The following is a 15,248-nucleotide window of genomic DNA, read 5'->3' as shown; positions in this document are numbered from 1 at the left end:
TTGCAAGTGAGGTGTTCAGAGTCCCTCAGCCATGTCCTAACTCCCGTCGTACCCCGATGAGGGATGAAGTCTATCGGTTGCTTCCTGCACTCCAGCTACACGCCTCTCATCCGTTCATCCCGAGTTCTAAAACTTTATTTTCTTAATTTTTATTTTTTTTCCTTAGGAGGTTGGTTTAGCGTTAAGAACGTTACTGGCAACGGTAGACGAGAGCCTGCCCGTGCTTCCTGCCAGCACCCACAGAGAGGTACGTAGAGCTGCCCTCGCCGGTGCTCGCTCCGCTGCCTTCCACGGGAGCCCCAGCCAGGAGGGATCTGGGCAGGGTTTGGCCCTCTCTGCTTTGCCTGTTTTGGCTCACTCCGCAGTACGGGTTATAATTCTTCCTGGAATTAATTTTATTAGAATGCAGTTGCTGTGTGGACGTAGGTTTGTATTGACTTCAGTGAAGCCGCTCAGACCGGCTGCAGTTGAGGAGCGTACGACATGCGCGCTTACAAAGCTGACGTAAAACCCGTTAGCAGGGCTTACGCGGGACGTCTTAGTGCAAGGTTAACCTTTCGTTAAACTACGGCTTGCACACGAAGTCATTACCAGGTAACTGAGCATAGAGCTTGGTGCAGCTGGAAGGTTTCGATGAGATATCCCACAACAGCCTAGTTCTGGGTGAGCAGTGACTGAGATCTTTCAGCGAACGTCATGAGTCAGGACTGAAAACGTTTTCCTGCAAAACCTTGAATGAGTGTGATAATGACCACGCCGCAGAATGGTTCTTAAAGTGCCATCTTCGAGAATCACCCTGACTTTAGGGATGTGGTTCTGTTAAGTCACCTGTATCTCACTTATTGACCTGTTTTATTTTTTAGAGCTACTTTAATAATAGTAATAAAAGAGAAATGGTGATAACTATGGAGACCTGCAAACCTGTAAGACATGGATTAAAATCTGCTGTTAGCACTTTGGGTCTTGGTGCCATTTAACATGGGGCGGCTCAGCAGCTGCCGGGGCTGCTCTTCATCTCCATGGAGCACAGAGCAGCAGGTGCCCAAATTCCGTCTGCTCCACGTGATGCCCACAGAAACAGCCGTGGCTTCAACCGGGAATGTCAAGCAGGGGTGAGGGAGGGCGGATGGTGCCGTTGCCGTGTGGTATCGCTGCCATGAGCGCAGAGAGGTTGACTGAACCTTCTCGTTCCAGATCGAGATGGCCCAGAAGCTGCTGAACTCGGACCTGGCGGAGCTCATTAACAAGATGAAGCTGGCCCAGCAGTACGTCATGACCAGCCTGCAGCAGGAGTACAAGAAGCAAATGCTGACGGCTGCTCACGCGCTGGCCGTGGATGCCAAAAACTTGCTGGATGTTATCGACCAAGCCAGACTGAAAATGATCAGCCAGTCCAGGCCCCACTAAGCGCTGAGGGAAGAGTTTCATCAGTCTTCAGAATTCTGCTTGCGAAAGGATGTTTTTTCACCTCCCACCAGCAGTTGAGGATTAACCCAGCGTAGTCCTGGCTTTCCAGCGCCTCTTGCTTCAGCGGAGCTGACTGACAGCTCTTGGTTCTCTCATTACAAAAGTTTAACCACGTTTTTATATCATAAAGCCAAGCTGGTCTGGGATTCAAACGGCGGCATTATCACACGATGAAGTTTGCGCAGACGTCCTCGGGAAATCACGGCTCCGGAGCGCGCTGCGGGTTTATACCGTGGCACGGGACACGCTTGGCCTAGAGCTGCTGCCGGGTTACGGTCTCAGAGCCCAAACTGTCCGAGCAGCAGAGCAGAGAAAGATATTGTGAAGTGAAGAATTCGGGGAAACCTCAGGGCTGAGAATTCTTGCCCACAGTATATGAACTATCCAGACTGGAATTTTTTTTATTAGAACACTTACGTCGCAATATGCTAATCACAATTTACAGAGAAAGAATAAAAAGCTATATTTTCAAGACTTCAGTCATTTCAAGACAAACTAAAAGCCCTCTTCATCTTCCTGCCTTTTACTTTTATGTGAATGTGTGAAGCATTTGTTTGGAACTAGCTGTAGAACACAACTGAAAACTCTCGTCTTTTTCATCAGAATAACGTGCCAGTTCTTTTGTAGCAACGTTGTTTTCCTTGGAAGCAAAAATGCTGCTTTGTACCAGAGCAATTCAGAGCTGCATTTAGAGGAGTTCGGTAACCATTCATGTCCCCCATTTTTATATAATTTATAAAAGACAGATTAAAGCCATGTTGAATATTTTAAACCCACTGTAGTTAACTAACCCATCCTTTTGTCTGTCTTGCCTGGGAGGAGTTACAGTAGAGCGGTGTAATTAGATTTTCCTTGGTTTTCCAGTTACGCCATCTGTTCTGTTAAAATACAAACCACACTCCCTTTTTGCTGTTGAGGGATATAAATTATTCTCAGGAAGAATATAATGAACTGTACAGTTACTTTGACCTATTAAAAAGGTGTTACCAGTGAAATCCCAGCTGTATGATTTTGTGTGTGCGCTGCAGAAGAAACCACTGAGAGTTTTCCCTGTGTGGAATTTTCCCCCCACCCTAATCCACAAACTTTGACCAATTCACTTAGGCAGGACTTAAGGATCAACATTAAACATCCAAGGAGGAAATGCAAGATTCAAGTAGCCTTCCGGAAAGCATTTCCCCCTCCCGCTACGGAGCACAGGAACAAGTCCGTGTTACCTGTGTGATGTGTAATTACTGCGTGTCGCTCCTTCGGCCTTCTAAAATCGGTTTTCCTAGGGGGAGGGTTCTTTAAAGCAGGGGGTTGCACGGCCTAAATCCTTCCCTGGGTGCCCACATCTTTCAAACACCAGATGAGCTCCAGTTTGGTGGGCAGAGGGGGCAGCGCAGAGCATCCACTGTGGGTCTGGATGCGAAACCACCCTCCTACACAGCTTTGGAGTCGTCCTTACCCACGACTGTTGTCGTTTTAGACTACACATTAGAAAAACAGCCCTTGCCTTGTTCAGTTGCTCCGGAAAAGTCCCGTTCAGAAGTTATTTTAGAAAGACGTACTTTTTAAGGTACTCCTTTTATATGTAAAATTACACGATCTTCCCCTCAAAGCAGTTTTCAGAGATGCTCCTTCACTTTTTTCTGGAAAGGCAAAACAATTACACCCCGATACAACCCAGGCTGGGTGCCGGGTACTGCAGGACTCAACTGCTTTTAAATCATACCCGCTCCTGAATAAACGGGATCCCAGCTGCAGCCTCCAACAAGGGCCTTTAGCTGAGAATTCAGCTGTTTGCCCCAGTCTCCAGCTCAACAACTGTCCCGCACTGCAAGACACTTAATCCCTGCCATGCCTCAGCCTTTAGGTGCCCTGAACAGGCTGAATTACCCGATACTAGAAACTGCCCGAGATGCAGCACTCGAAGCATTAACCAGAGACGCTGCAGCTTCACCGAGAGGCTGCAGGACCTGCCACCTCATGGCACTTCTGCTAAACATGCCACATCCCCTGCTCACCATCATGGCATTTCCACCTTTGGCTGTACTCTAAAAATGTAATTAGGAGCCCGCAGCTGTCACCACGCTGTGCTGATGCTAAGTGTGAAGAACCAACAAGGGAAGTCGTAAAGCCCTGGATTAACACGGGACAACAGCAGTTCCAATACCTGTAGGTAACCTGGCCATCCCTTGTCCGCTCCCCTGCACACGCACCCACGTTAAGAGACAAGAGTACGTTTACATGTTCTTTATTACAGTTGGGTACAAAAGTAATTAGTCAAAAAGACCAAAGCCCATGTCATCATCAGATTCCTCTGATTCTTCTTTCTTTTCCTCTTCTTTCTTCTCCTCGGCTAGAAAAGGAGAAGAGAGTCAGGATTTTTCCATGTTACCAGCTCCCAAGAGTCACGTACAGTGACTAACATCAGCAAGCACGACCTGAGCAATGCTAACACGCTGAGCCAACAACCCGAGACCAGCGTTTCCGCTGGGAAAGGGAGTTTGTGCCTTCAAAATTAATTCCCATCAAAACTAAAACAATTTTACAGAGCACGTGCTCTCTCTTCAGGCACCAGGATGAGATCCTGACAAGATACAGAACGACCAGCCTTAACTCTGAGGCAACACTAATCCTGTTCACTGACTCGGAATCATAGAATGTGCTGGGTTGGAAGGGACCTTTAAAGGCCATCTCGTCCCTGCAGCACGCAGGGACACCTTTAACTAGATCAGACTCGAAGTGCAATTCCAGCCTTTCTAAAGGCGAGGGTCTGTTCTGCTCTACCCACGTGTACTACGAAGCACAAACCACCCTCAAATTGCAAGGGGAACGAGCCAGGCTGACTCTAAAGCTGACAACAAGCAGCTTCTTAACCCAGTGTTTGTTCCAGCCGACAATCCCTGCGTCGGGCACAGAATTCCCCTTACCCGGGGCAGCACCGCCCGCTGGGGCAGCACCGCCGGCAGGAGCAGCCGCGGCCGGAGCCCCGCCGCCGCCCGCTCCCACGTTGCAGATGAGGCTGCCGATGTCGATGTTCGCCAGCGCCTGGGGAGAAGCAGCGGAGGAAAGCCCGGTTAGCGCGGGGCAGCCCCGCTTCAGCCCTGCGCAGCCGCACCGTGACGCGCCCGCTGCCGCTTCATCCCACCTGACAAGTCACTGAGAGACAATGTAATTTGGCGGGTTTATACTCATTAAAAGCGTTTCAACACTAATCCCATAGGGGTCCCCTGCCCAAGTCGCCACCACCGGGCAGCCATTGCTTGGCTGCGATCTGCACCCATGAAACACAGCGAAACCCCCACACACACACCCCCCCGAGGTGCCCCGGCCGCCCCCGGGCCGCTTCCCCCCCTCCATCACCTCAGCCCAGCCCCAGGCCCCTTCCCCCCATACCCCATCACCTCAGCCCGGCCCCGGGTCGCTTCCCCCCTCACCTCCGCCCGACCCCGGGCCCCCCTTGCCCCCACCTCCGCCCGACCCCGGGGCGCCGCCCCCCTCCGCCCCCCATTTCCCTGCCGCTCACCTTCGCGAAGAGGCCGGGCCAGAACGGCTCCACGTTCACTCCGGCCGCCTTGATGAGCGCGTTGATCTTGTCCTCCTGTAACGAGAGCGGCGCTCAGCACCCGGCCCGTCCCCGCCCCGCCATGCCATGCCATGCCATGCCGCCGCTCGCCGCCATCTTGTGCCGGCGGGGCGCGGGGCCCGCACTCACCGTGACGGTGACCTCGTCGTCGTGCAGGATGAGGGCGGAGTAGATGCAGGCGAGCTCGGAGACGGAGGCCATGGCGGGGCGCGGTGCCAGTCGCCGGGGTGGACGGCCTTAGCTTCAGCTGAAGGACGCAGCACCTTGCGCCGCCGGGGAGGAAAAGGACCTCAGGCCTACGGGCTGCCTTTATAATGGCGCGCGCAGCCAATCGCAGGATGAGACGCAACAAGGTCGTCAGCGCCGCTGTCCAACCCGAGACCGGCAGGGCAGTGCTGGCCAATGGCGGCGGGGCAGGGCTGCACCAATCGCAGCGCAGCGGGGGATGACGGGAGCGTCGGCCCGGCGCGGGCGGCCTCGGAGGGCCTCCGGGTCCCCCCGGGTCCCGCCGCCCGCCGCCTGAGGGCCCCGGCCGTGGGGAAGGCGGACGGGCGCACCGCCGGGTCCTCTGCGGCGCTGCGGGGTCCTTCGCGATAAATCATAGAATCGCTTGGGTTGGAAGGGACCTTAAGGGCCATCTGGTTCCAACCCCCTGCCATGGGCAGGGACACCTCCCACCAGACCAGGCTGCTCCAAGCCCCATCCAGCCTGGCCTTGAACACCTCCAGGGATGGGGCAGCCACAGCTTCTCTGGGCAACCTGGGCCAGTGTCTCACCACCCTCACAGGAAAGAATTTCTTCCTGATATCCAATCTAAATCTCCCCTCTTTCAGTTTGAAACCCCTCGCCCTATTGCTCCACTCCCTGATCCAGAGTCCCTCCCCACCTCTCCTGTAGCCCCTTTAGAGACTGGAAGGGCCTCTAAGTTCTCCCCGGAGCCTTCTCTTCTCCAGGCTGAACAACTCCAGCTCTCTCAGCCTGTCCTCACAGCAGAGGGGCTCCAGCCCTCAGAGCATCTTCGTGGCACTCTGCTGGACCCGTTCCAACAGGTCCATGCCCTTGCTGTTCCCTCTGTCCATGTTCCCTCTGAGAACTCCAGAGCTGGACACAGTTCTCCAGGTGGGGAGCCCAAGACCCAGGTGGTCCCGCAGCCCAAGACCAGCACCAGGCCTGCTGCTGTCGGATGGGATTCAGCTTTCTCAAAGGGGAAAGAGGGTCTTTGCTCATGAGCTATCAGGGCTCACTGACAGAGCTTTAAACTAGGCTTGAAAGGGGAGGGGGACAATATCAGGATTGCCCGTGACAGACAAGCCATGGGATGACATGCCAAGGTTAGAGGGGTGTTAGCAAGGTCTCTCAGCTTGTAGCTCCGAGATGTGTTGTCTATGCTGCAGAACACTTGAAGTCTTGCTGAGATGAGCCAGCGGCTTCTGAGGTAATAAGAACCAACAGAGGAACACCAGGGAAATACCTCAAAGGAATTAAGGAGTGTTCCTCTAAGAAAGTGACACGGCCAACAGCCCACCTGAAGTGCCTCTACGCCAATGCATGCAGCGTGGCCAACAAACAAGGAGAAGCTGGAAGCCACTGTGCTGCTAGAAAGCGACAACCTAGTTGCCGTTATTGAAACTTGGTGGGATGAATCCCATGACTGGTGTGCGGCTGGTGATGGGTACAGGCTGTTCAGAAGGGAAGGCGACAAAGGAGGGGCAGAGGCATTGCCCTCTATGTCAAGAAATGGACAGAGTGTGAAGAGCTGTCTCTGAAGAATAGCCACGAGCAGGCTGAAAGCTTATGGGTAAGAATTAGAGACCGAGGCAACAAAAGGAACCTGGTGGTTTGTGTCTACTACATGGCTTCACCAAAGGCAAGTCCTGCACGACCAATCTAGTGGCCTTCTATGATGGCCACTACATCAGTGGATAAGGGAAGAACTACAGATGTTGTCTATCTGGACTTCCGTAAGGCCTTTGTCAGGGTCCTTCTCTCTAAATTGGAGAGGTATGGATGTGATGGGTTCAGTGAATAAGGAATTGGTTGGATGGTTGAATCCAGAGAGCAGTGGGACAGGGCTGTGTTGGGACCAGTACTGTTTAATATCTTCATCAATGACACAGGCAGTGGGATCAAGTGCACCCTCACCATGTTTGCAGATGACATCAAGCTGAGCAGTGCGACTGACATGCCTGAGGGACAGGATGTCATCCAGAGGGACCTGGACAGACTCCAGAAGTGGGCCCATGTGAACCTCATGAGGTTCAACAAGGCCAAGTGCAGGGTCCTGCACCTGGGTCGGGGCAAGCCCCGGTATCAGCACAGGCTGGGGATGAAGGGATTGAGAGCATCTCTGCCAAGAAGCACTTGGGGGTACTGCAGCATGAACAGCTGGACATGAGCCGGCAATGTGTGCTCCCAGCCCGAAAAGCCAACCACATCCCGGGCCGCAGCAAAAGCAGCGTGGCCAGCAGGTTAAGGGAGGTGATTCTGCCCCTCTGCTCTGCTGAGAGCCCGCGTGAAGTACTGCGTCCAGCTCTGCAGACCCCAGCATAAGAAGGACATGGACCTGTTGGAGCAAGTCCAGAGGAGGGCCATGAAGATGATCCGAGGGCTGGAGCATCTCTGCTGTGAGGACAGGCTGAGAGAGTTGGGGTTGTTCAGGAGAAGAGAAGGCTCCAGGGAGATCTTCTTGCGGCCTTCCCCTACCTTAAGGAGGCCTACAGGAAAGATGGGGCAAACTTTTTAGCAGGGCCAGTAGCAACAGGACAAATGGTAATTGCTTTAAGCTAAAAGAGGGTAGATTTAGACTAGATATAATGAAGAAATTGTTTACGCTGAGGGTAGTGAAACAGTGGCCCAGGCTGCCCAGAGAGGCTGTAGATGCCCCATCCCTGGAAACATTCCAGGTCAGGTTGGTCAGGCTCTGAGCAACCTGATCTAGTTGAAGATGTCCCTGGTCATTGCAGGGGGGCTGGAGTAGATGACCTTTAAAAGTCCTTTCCAACCCAAACCACTCTATGATTCTATGATAAATAAGTCAAACTTTGAAAAATAAGCTTGAGCAAAATTATTCAAGGATTTGCAAAAAGCCTGAAAGCTTAGAATCCTAAAATGACAATTTTCCATTACAAGCAACTTGTATCCAACAGCCTACTATTGTAACGCTCCTTCATAAAAATTCTGAGGATTTATTAGACCATTGCAAGTAAAACCAAGGTAGGCAAGAGGGACTTGACCTCTTGTATCCATACCTTCCTCATGATCAGAAACAACTCAAGAGTTTCACTAAATGAAGATTTGACAGTACTTACTGCCGGAGATGAGAAATGCAGAGTGCTCAGCACATAACTTGTGGGTACTTAACCCTGTTAGCGGGGTCACCAGCTCTCAATTTCAGCAATTACTTAAACTCCCTATACAAGGCACAGGGCAAATGTCTACATTTTTAGTACCTAACTCAAAGTAGCAAATAAATGCATCCTTCCACTAGGATGTAATATCCTGGAACCTCTGTCATTATTAGGTACTTGAGGGTGGGATTTCACAAATGACTTGCATTAACCTGCCTTGTCTGTCCCCCACTCCAGTATTTCCGCAGCCTCCCACATGAAAGCACTTGGAGCTGTGCCGAGAGGTCCATAGAATCATAGAATCGTCTAGGTTGGAAGGGACCTTTCAGATCATCGAGTCCAGCCGTTAACCTAACACTGCCAAAACCACCGCCATGAGACGATCTGACTGAAAACTAACAACAACTTTCAATCAAATGAAAAATGAACTTGCCAATGAAGGCGGTCTGGGAAATTAGTAATGGAAATGTGCAAACAAACAACAAAATTATAGGCTTAATAGAGACCAGTCATAATTTGCTTATGAAGGAAGCTAATATATGGTAAATAACTACGCTCTAAATATCAGAAAGCAGAAAGTGGAGTTTGTTCAAGGGCATCAGGATCTCAGAATAACTCCTACTACAGCACCTCTGGAAATGCAGAGCTCGTCAATAGGCTAAAAATGCTGTAGGAGACCCAAGCTATTCAAACAAGAAAGATTCCCTCCTAAGTGGATCCCACACCAGATTATATTTACATATATGAAGAAGGAATTGAAGATTAGACCAGCCCACATAAGGAGCTGCTCAGATTGCTTTTGCTTTATGTCTAAAGGTACTGCCATCTAATAAACCCAAAAGCGTCAGATTCAGCACCTGAAACGTCTGCTCCACTGAAAACATCCTGTGTTAAACAGAAAGTAGCTTATTTTTGCAGGATTTAAATAGCGGCTATGTATCATTGATCTCTTTAGCCAGTAGAGGAAATCTACCTTCAGTGAACTTGCAAGTTCTCTGCATTCCAGGGATTCTTGTTGCAATGATCAGCATGTCGTGCTGTTGATTGCAATGATTAGTGCTGTTGATTGCAATGATTAGTGCTGTTGTACTGAAATGGAATATATTTGGCTACAGCATTCCTATTGTGGATACGAAGACAGGTGAATGCATGGCCCAGCTTTTTCTGTTGTGTTTTAGTGGTGAAAGTAGGAACGGGCATTTGTATGAGCCCTAACAGAGGGAGGAGGAACACTCGTAACAGTTCTGATGTAACAGCCCTTAAGCTAAAAATTATTAAAAATGCTGATGCATTGTTAAAAAATAAAATACGAAGACTTAAAATTTAAATGTGACATTCACATAGGCTTAGGCTTTGGTTGGTAAAGATGTTAATTAAATGAGATTTGCCTGCATCCTTGCTTCATGGCTGTCTTGCTGCATCTGTTGAGTGACACTGATAAGGCTGCTCTGTAGGGGCTTGGAATAAATATATGATGAAAACAAATCACTATGTAATAAGAACCATAAAAAAACCCAGTTTTACTGCTTCCCAAAGCTTTTTGAGGCCTAACTATCCAGTTGGGATTGCCGGCTAATAAAGCTGAATTCCAAGGGGTAAGGTCTAGAAATCTGCAGTGGTATGTGCTTTTCACCTCTGATCCTGTAACTGTCTATACCTTGTACACTCTATTTAACACATCGCTATCCTTTCGGAGCAGAACAGTCTCCATTCTAGATGAATTTTTAGCAAATAGATGGGGGCTTAAAAAAAAAAAAAGTGTACATGCTTCTGTGTATTCTACAATAGTGAGTTAATTGCAGGGTGGTGAGTTACTGGGACTCGGTACAGAAAACGGATGTTCTGGTTTAGGACGATAATAAAATTGTGTTGCTAGCAAGCTGTTATAGGATAGCACAGGAGTGTCTTCGTGATAAACAAAACAAGTAACTTGGGTATGAAACATCCCTGAGGTGGAAATTTTACACTTTAGAGGATGGCAAAGAGCAGTGGCAGAGATTTGGCTGGATATGCTTGTTCATTACTTACCAGCCAAGAAAGGAGAACATCACCAAGGTGCGGACGAACCGAGGTGACTCTTCCTTTCTTAAAATAGCCTTTTCCCAGCAATAAAGGCTGCTCTTTTTCGATGACCAATAACTGACCATAAGTTATTGATGGTTTGGGGGACTTTGCCTTCTGCCTGCACCCATAGATTCAGGGCCCTTGCTGTTATCCCACACTTACACATCACAGCATGAGACGTGGCTTCAAAACAAACTAGCATTAAAGTCTGCATAGTGATTGTTCTGTGGTTCTAAAAAACTGCGTTGTATTGTGACGCCATACTAAGGAAGCAAGAACAAATAGGGTAAGTGAAATGGCAAAGTCTACTGACTTGAAAACAACATTTCAAAACATGAAACAATACATAAGTTAAAAACTTCGCCAAGTATAAGACCAGCAGGTAGTAAAGTCATTTGCATGCCCAAAAAGGAGAAAAGATATGACTGCTTGACCGAAAAAAAAAGAAAGGTGAGATTCCCTGAGCCTCTAAATGGGCTTTGTCTTGCCCAGAATCACTTTCATCTTCCGTATAGACACCATTATCTCCTAAAAGCAATCACTGTATGACAGTGAGAGGACTTAAAAGTAAATAAGCCGTATCAGGTAGTTACAATAGATAGAGTCCACCTTTATCTCTGTACAGTTCCCTTTCTTTCTTCAGTAGTTCATTATTTTTTTCGTGTTTAAACCATGCAAATGGTCTAAATTGTTCATTGGCCCTGGCAGAATCCTAATTTGGCTATACAATTGCCCATATCTCCTGGTTTTAGCAATTAGCCACACTAATGAACTTCAGGTTGTTGATCATCATTAACGGGGTAGAAAGGCTCTACAGAGGGATCTGGACAGGCTGGATCGATGGGCCAAGGCCAATGGTCTGAGGTTCAACAAGGCCAAGTGCCGGGTCCTGCACTTGGGCCACAACAACCCCATGGACGCTACGGGCTTGGGGCACAGTGGCTGGAGAGCTGCCTGGTGGAAAAGGACCTGGGGGTGTTGGTCGACAGCCGGCTGAATATGAGCCAGCAGTGTGCCCAGGGGGCCAAGAAGGCCAACAGCATCCTGGCCTGTGTCAGGAACAGTGTGGCCAGCAGGACTAGGGCAGTGATCGTCCCCCTGTACTCGGCACTGGTGAGGCCCCACCTCGAGTGCTGTGTCCAGTTTTGGGCCCCTCGCTACAAGAAAGACACTGAGGTGCTGGAGCGGGTCCAGAGAAGGGCAACGGAGATGGTGAGGGGTCTGGAGAACAGTCTTGTGAGGAGTGTCTGAGGGAGCTGGGGGTGTTCAGCCTGGAGAAAAGGAGGCTGAGGGGAGACCTTCTCACTCTCTACAACCACCTGAAAGGAGGGTGTAGAGAGGTGGGGGTCGGTCTCTTCTCCCAAGTAACAGGCGATAGGACAAGAGGAAATGGCCTCAAGTTGCACCAGGGGAGGTTTAGATTGGATATTAGGAAAAACTTCTTCACCAAAAGGGTTGTCAAGCATTGGAACAGGCTGCCCAGGGAAGTGGTTGAGTGTCCATCCCTGGAGGTATTTAAAAGATGTGTAGATGTGGCGCTGAGGGCCACGGTTTAGTGGTGCAGTTGGCAGTGTTAGGTTAACAGTTGGCCTCAATAATCTTAAGGGTCTTTTCAAACTAAATGAGGCTATGATTCATGCCAACACCTTCAGCTTTGGGTGCCTTTGGGCAATGGGTTAAAGTCTTTCCGACTCCCAAGGGAGGGAAGGTGTTGGTAGATAATCGGCTTGCCCTGATCTGTTTGAGTTATGTGCTGTTAACCAGAGCAGTCACCCCCTCATGCAAATGTTTTCCACTGTTTTTTGGAGTTGCTCCTACTGTGCCCTGTTGAGTCTGGTGAGGTTTTTGGTTTTTTTTTTAGATTTGACAAAGCAGCTATAGACCATTAAGCTGTTTTCTCCACGTTTGTTTATGAACAGCCTCCGGTACAGTATTTGCTTCCCTTATCCTCTTTTTGGAAACTACTTTTCTCCCTAGCTGGGTTTTCGTTTTTGATAACTAGGTTTTTACACAGAGAACAAAACTCTGTCACTACTTAAAACTGTAATAATTGGCATACCTAACATACCCCCAATAGGTGGTGCTGCATTGTTTGCATAAGTGTTTACTTGTATTGTTGGCCTTGACCACCTAGAAAAGTTCAGTCTTTCTTGAGTGAACTGAAGTTAGTAATCTAATAATAATAAATATTTTGGGTTCGTTTGTGTTGTTTGGGGTTTTTTTTTAATAAGTAAGTATTCCAATTAATTTGGCAAAAGAAATCAAGTATGGTTTTGTAGCTTAGCAATTAGGACAGTCATCTAGTTGAGGAGAGAAAAAAAATAATCAGGTTTTGGTCCCTCTAGCATGGATTAATTGTGATTAAATTGGTAATTGTAAAATAATAAACAGTCCCCGGGGAGGAGACCAGACCCCTCAAAGTCTTTGTAACCATGTGAACACATTAGATCACAGAGTTGTGGTCGTCTTCTCTCTTGTCCTGATCTCACTCATTTTATATTCTTATGCAAAGCAGAACAGAGACTATGTGAGAAGTCTAATGCACGCACTCCAGGATAACATCTTAAAAGTTAGGCCAGTTGAGAGCTGGAAAATATAAGCTTAAATCCCCACAGATTCAAGAATAAAATTTACATCTTTCTGCTCCGAGTAAAATTTTTTGCCACTGTGTCATTGTTACCAAAGACTAAAAGACATTTACAAACTGTGGGTTTTTTTAAAATTAATTTAGTTTACAAAGGGAAGGATTGTTACCTAGCAAGATCAATGTATGTTTTCTCATCAAAAGAAAAGCCGTATCATTTGTCATTAGCCTATTTGTATACAAAATATTTTCCCCAGATTGCTCCTGCTGATACAATGATTTTTAAAAGCTGTTCCTAAATACCATCTTTACTTCCAAAATTATTAGAAAATGATCAGTTTTTCAAAACTAATAATTACTTCCTTGAGAGATATCAGTTCTGGGAAATGTCATCTTGAAATCCAGCAGTTACAGTAGGTATTATGTTGAACAGTCACTCAGTTTTTTTCTTTAGAGAAACCTGATTTTAAGTGTTTAAGCAGTTCTTCTTATACTACTGTATAATCATTGATATAGGATATAAAAAGCATGCAAAAAAGAATGGGTTTATAGAGCTTTCAAAACACTCTTTCAAAGCAAACCTTTTCAAAAACTGAGGTCTTTTTTGGGGTGAAATTGCCCGGTGAGACATAATTAGGTTTCGCTGTGCTCCAAAACGTCAATTGTCAGTGACAAAAAGCATTAGAAATAAAGCGAGTGACACGGCACAAAATGAGCGTGCGTCCTCTTACTTCAAGAACAGAGGTAGAAGAGAGCTGTGACTCTCCTTTCCTCAGTAACACAGAAATGCTGCTGCAAGTGTGCAGTAGCATGAAAACAGCCTGCAGGAACAGCAGGACTTCTACATGAGAAAACAGTGCCGAAATAAAACTATTTAACTCTATTATTTAACTGATTGTGCAAGTCTGCAGGCATGTATACACAGCGATAAGCCCTTTTGCTTAGGAAGTGCTAAATCCACAAAAATCAGCTTCAAATCAATACGAGTATATTGCACTCTACGGTGTTCCAGGTATTAATTGCTGGTTTCGGGATTTCTGTTTTCCAGGGAATTTCTGAAATCAATTGCAGAGAATCCTGTGGAGCCCAAGAGAAGTGTGGGATACGTGTTCATTGTGTTGTGAAACCTCCCCTTAGATTTCACCTATCTCCTGTTGCTTGTTAGCTTGCTATTTTCAAACTGCTAGCAGAGTACCATAATCTACTTCTTTTTTTTTCTTTTCCAATTGTGTGAGGTATCTGATGAAGTTCCATGTCGGTACATCCCTTCAGCATGTAAGCTCCACTGGCTGCTGCTTTCAGGGCAGGATTTCACAAGCAGAATGATGTGGAAAGGTGAGACAGAATTTTCTGTGGTTATATGTCCAACACTCAGTGAATTTGGGTTTTTTGTCCATCTATAGGAACCACTTTCCTGGAAGTCTGTATTGGGCTCACTCCACGTGTCTATGAATGTGATCTGATGGAGGTTAGCTGCAGTGCTGCTCGTCAGGGTGACCAAATTAGTCAGGTGGACTTTTCTAGAAACCCATCGGTGTATTTTTATGGTGTCTTGTACTTAAATGCAGAAGCTCTAACAGGCACAGCGGTATGTGTAATGTTAGAGGGAGTTACCTTCCTGATCAGATTGAAGAGATTGATTTAAATATAGAATAAAAAAAAAAAGTTGATAACAGGGAGTGCATGGTTTTCCCCATCACCTCAGCATTTAATACTATCTAATAGAGCAGAAAGGCCAAAGTTGCTTCAGATAACTCTCTTTAGTTATCTTAGGCTCTTAGTTTGGGGGATTTCTACCACCCCCTCATCCCCCCTCCCGCCTCTTTCAGCCTCTACCAAGGTTATATAGCAGAAACCAGAAATTTTTCGTGGTTGTGCAAAAATGTTACCCAACTCTTCAGAGAGGGGAAAGAGCAACCCCTTTGCCAGCTCCCTTGGCAAGTCTATCTTCAAAGTTTATCTATATAATTTTGCTAGACTTACTTGGCTTTACTCTAGAACTAAATTTGACCCATGATTTTGTCCTTTATTTTTTTATAGTTACTGGTAAACCTTTACTTTCCAGCAACTCCAGTGGAAACTCCAGTGGTGACAATGGTTTCAGGAACAGTAGACTTGAAGTGAAAGCTGAGCTGTTAATACCAACCCTTGAATATCTGCAAGTATGACCCAAAGGGAAGAGTAAACATATAGTTCATGTAACTTTGGAATA

The 15,248-nt window shown here is 47.5% G+C and overlaps 2 protein-coding genes across 18 annotated transcripts in view; one reads left to right on the top strand and one right to left on the bottom strand.

Annotated features, from left to right (window-relative positions):
* The window catches only part of PTK2 (protein tyrosine kinase 2), a 222,193-nt gene extending 220,215 nt beyond the window's left edge, over positions 1-1,978 (top strand). For all 17 annotated transcript variants that reach the window (XM_074577925.1, XM_074577923.1, XM_074577920.1 and 14 more), the window contains 2 exons: positions 167-247; positions 1,195-1,978. In XM_074577925.1, coding sequence (XP_074434026.1) covers positions 167-247; positions 1,195-1,407 — 294 coding nt within the window. In that variant the 3' untranslated portion in view covers positions 1,408-1,978. The remainder of the gene's footprint in view (positions 1-166; positions 248-1,194) is intronic.
* Positions 1,979-3,690: 1,712 nt separating this feature from the next.
* RPLP1 (ribosomal protein lateral stalk subunit P1) lies at positions 3,691-5,397 on the bottom strand. Its single transcript, XM_074573679.1, has 4 exons — positions 5,171-5,397; positions 4,982-5,056; positions 4,386-4,503; positions 3,691-3,811 (listed from the first exon to the last, which is right to left on the bottom strand). The coding sequence occupies exons 1-4, from the start codon at positions 5,240-5,242 to the stop codon at positions 3,732-3,734; spliced, it is 345 nt and encodes a 114-aa protein (XP_074429780.1). The 5' UTR covers positions 5,243-5,397; the 3' UTR covers positions 3,691-3,731.
* Positions 5,398-15,248: the final 9,851 nt, after the last annotated feature.

This window comes from Larus michahellis, chromosome 2, assembly GCF_964199755.1.
Source record: "Larus michahellis chromosome 2, bLarMic1.1, whole genome shotgun sequence".
Classification (NCBI taxonomy): Eukaryota; Metazoa; Chordata; class Aves; order Charadriiformes; family Laridae; genus Larus; species Larus michahellis.
The sequence above is the reverse complement of the archived record's forward strand: the minus strand, read 5'-3'. Positions and strand labels throughout refer to the sequence as shown.

Bases quoted from the DNA above. Each gene is read 5' to 3' on its own strand.
- RPLP1 (XM_074573679.1), bottom strand. From the start codon at position 5,242: ATGGCCTCCGTCTCCGAGCTCGCCTGCATCTACTCCGCCCTCATCCTG. The intron at 5,057-5,170 runs GTGAGTGCGGGC...CTCTCGTTACAG, and splicing joins ACGACGAGGTCACCGTCACG to GAGGACAAGATCAACGCGCT. The intron at 3,812-4,385 runs GTAAGGGGAATT...CTCCTTTTCTAG, and splicing joins AGCGGGCGGTGCTGCCCCGG to CCGAGGAGAAGAAAGAAGAG.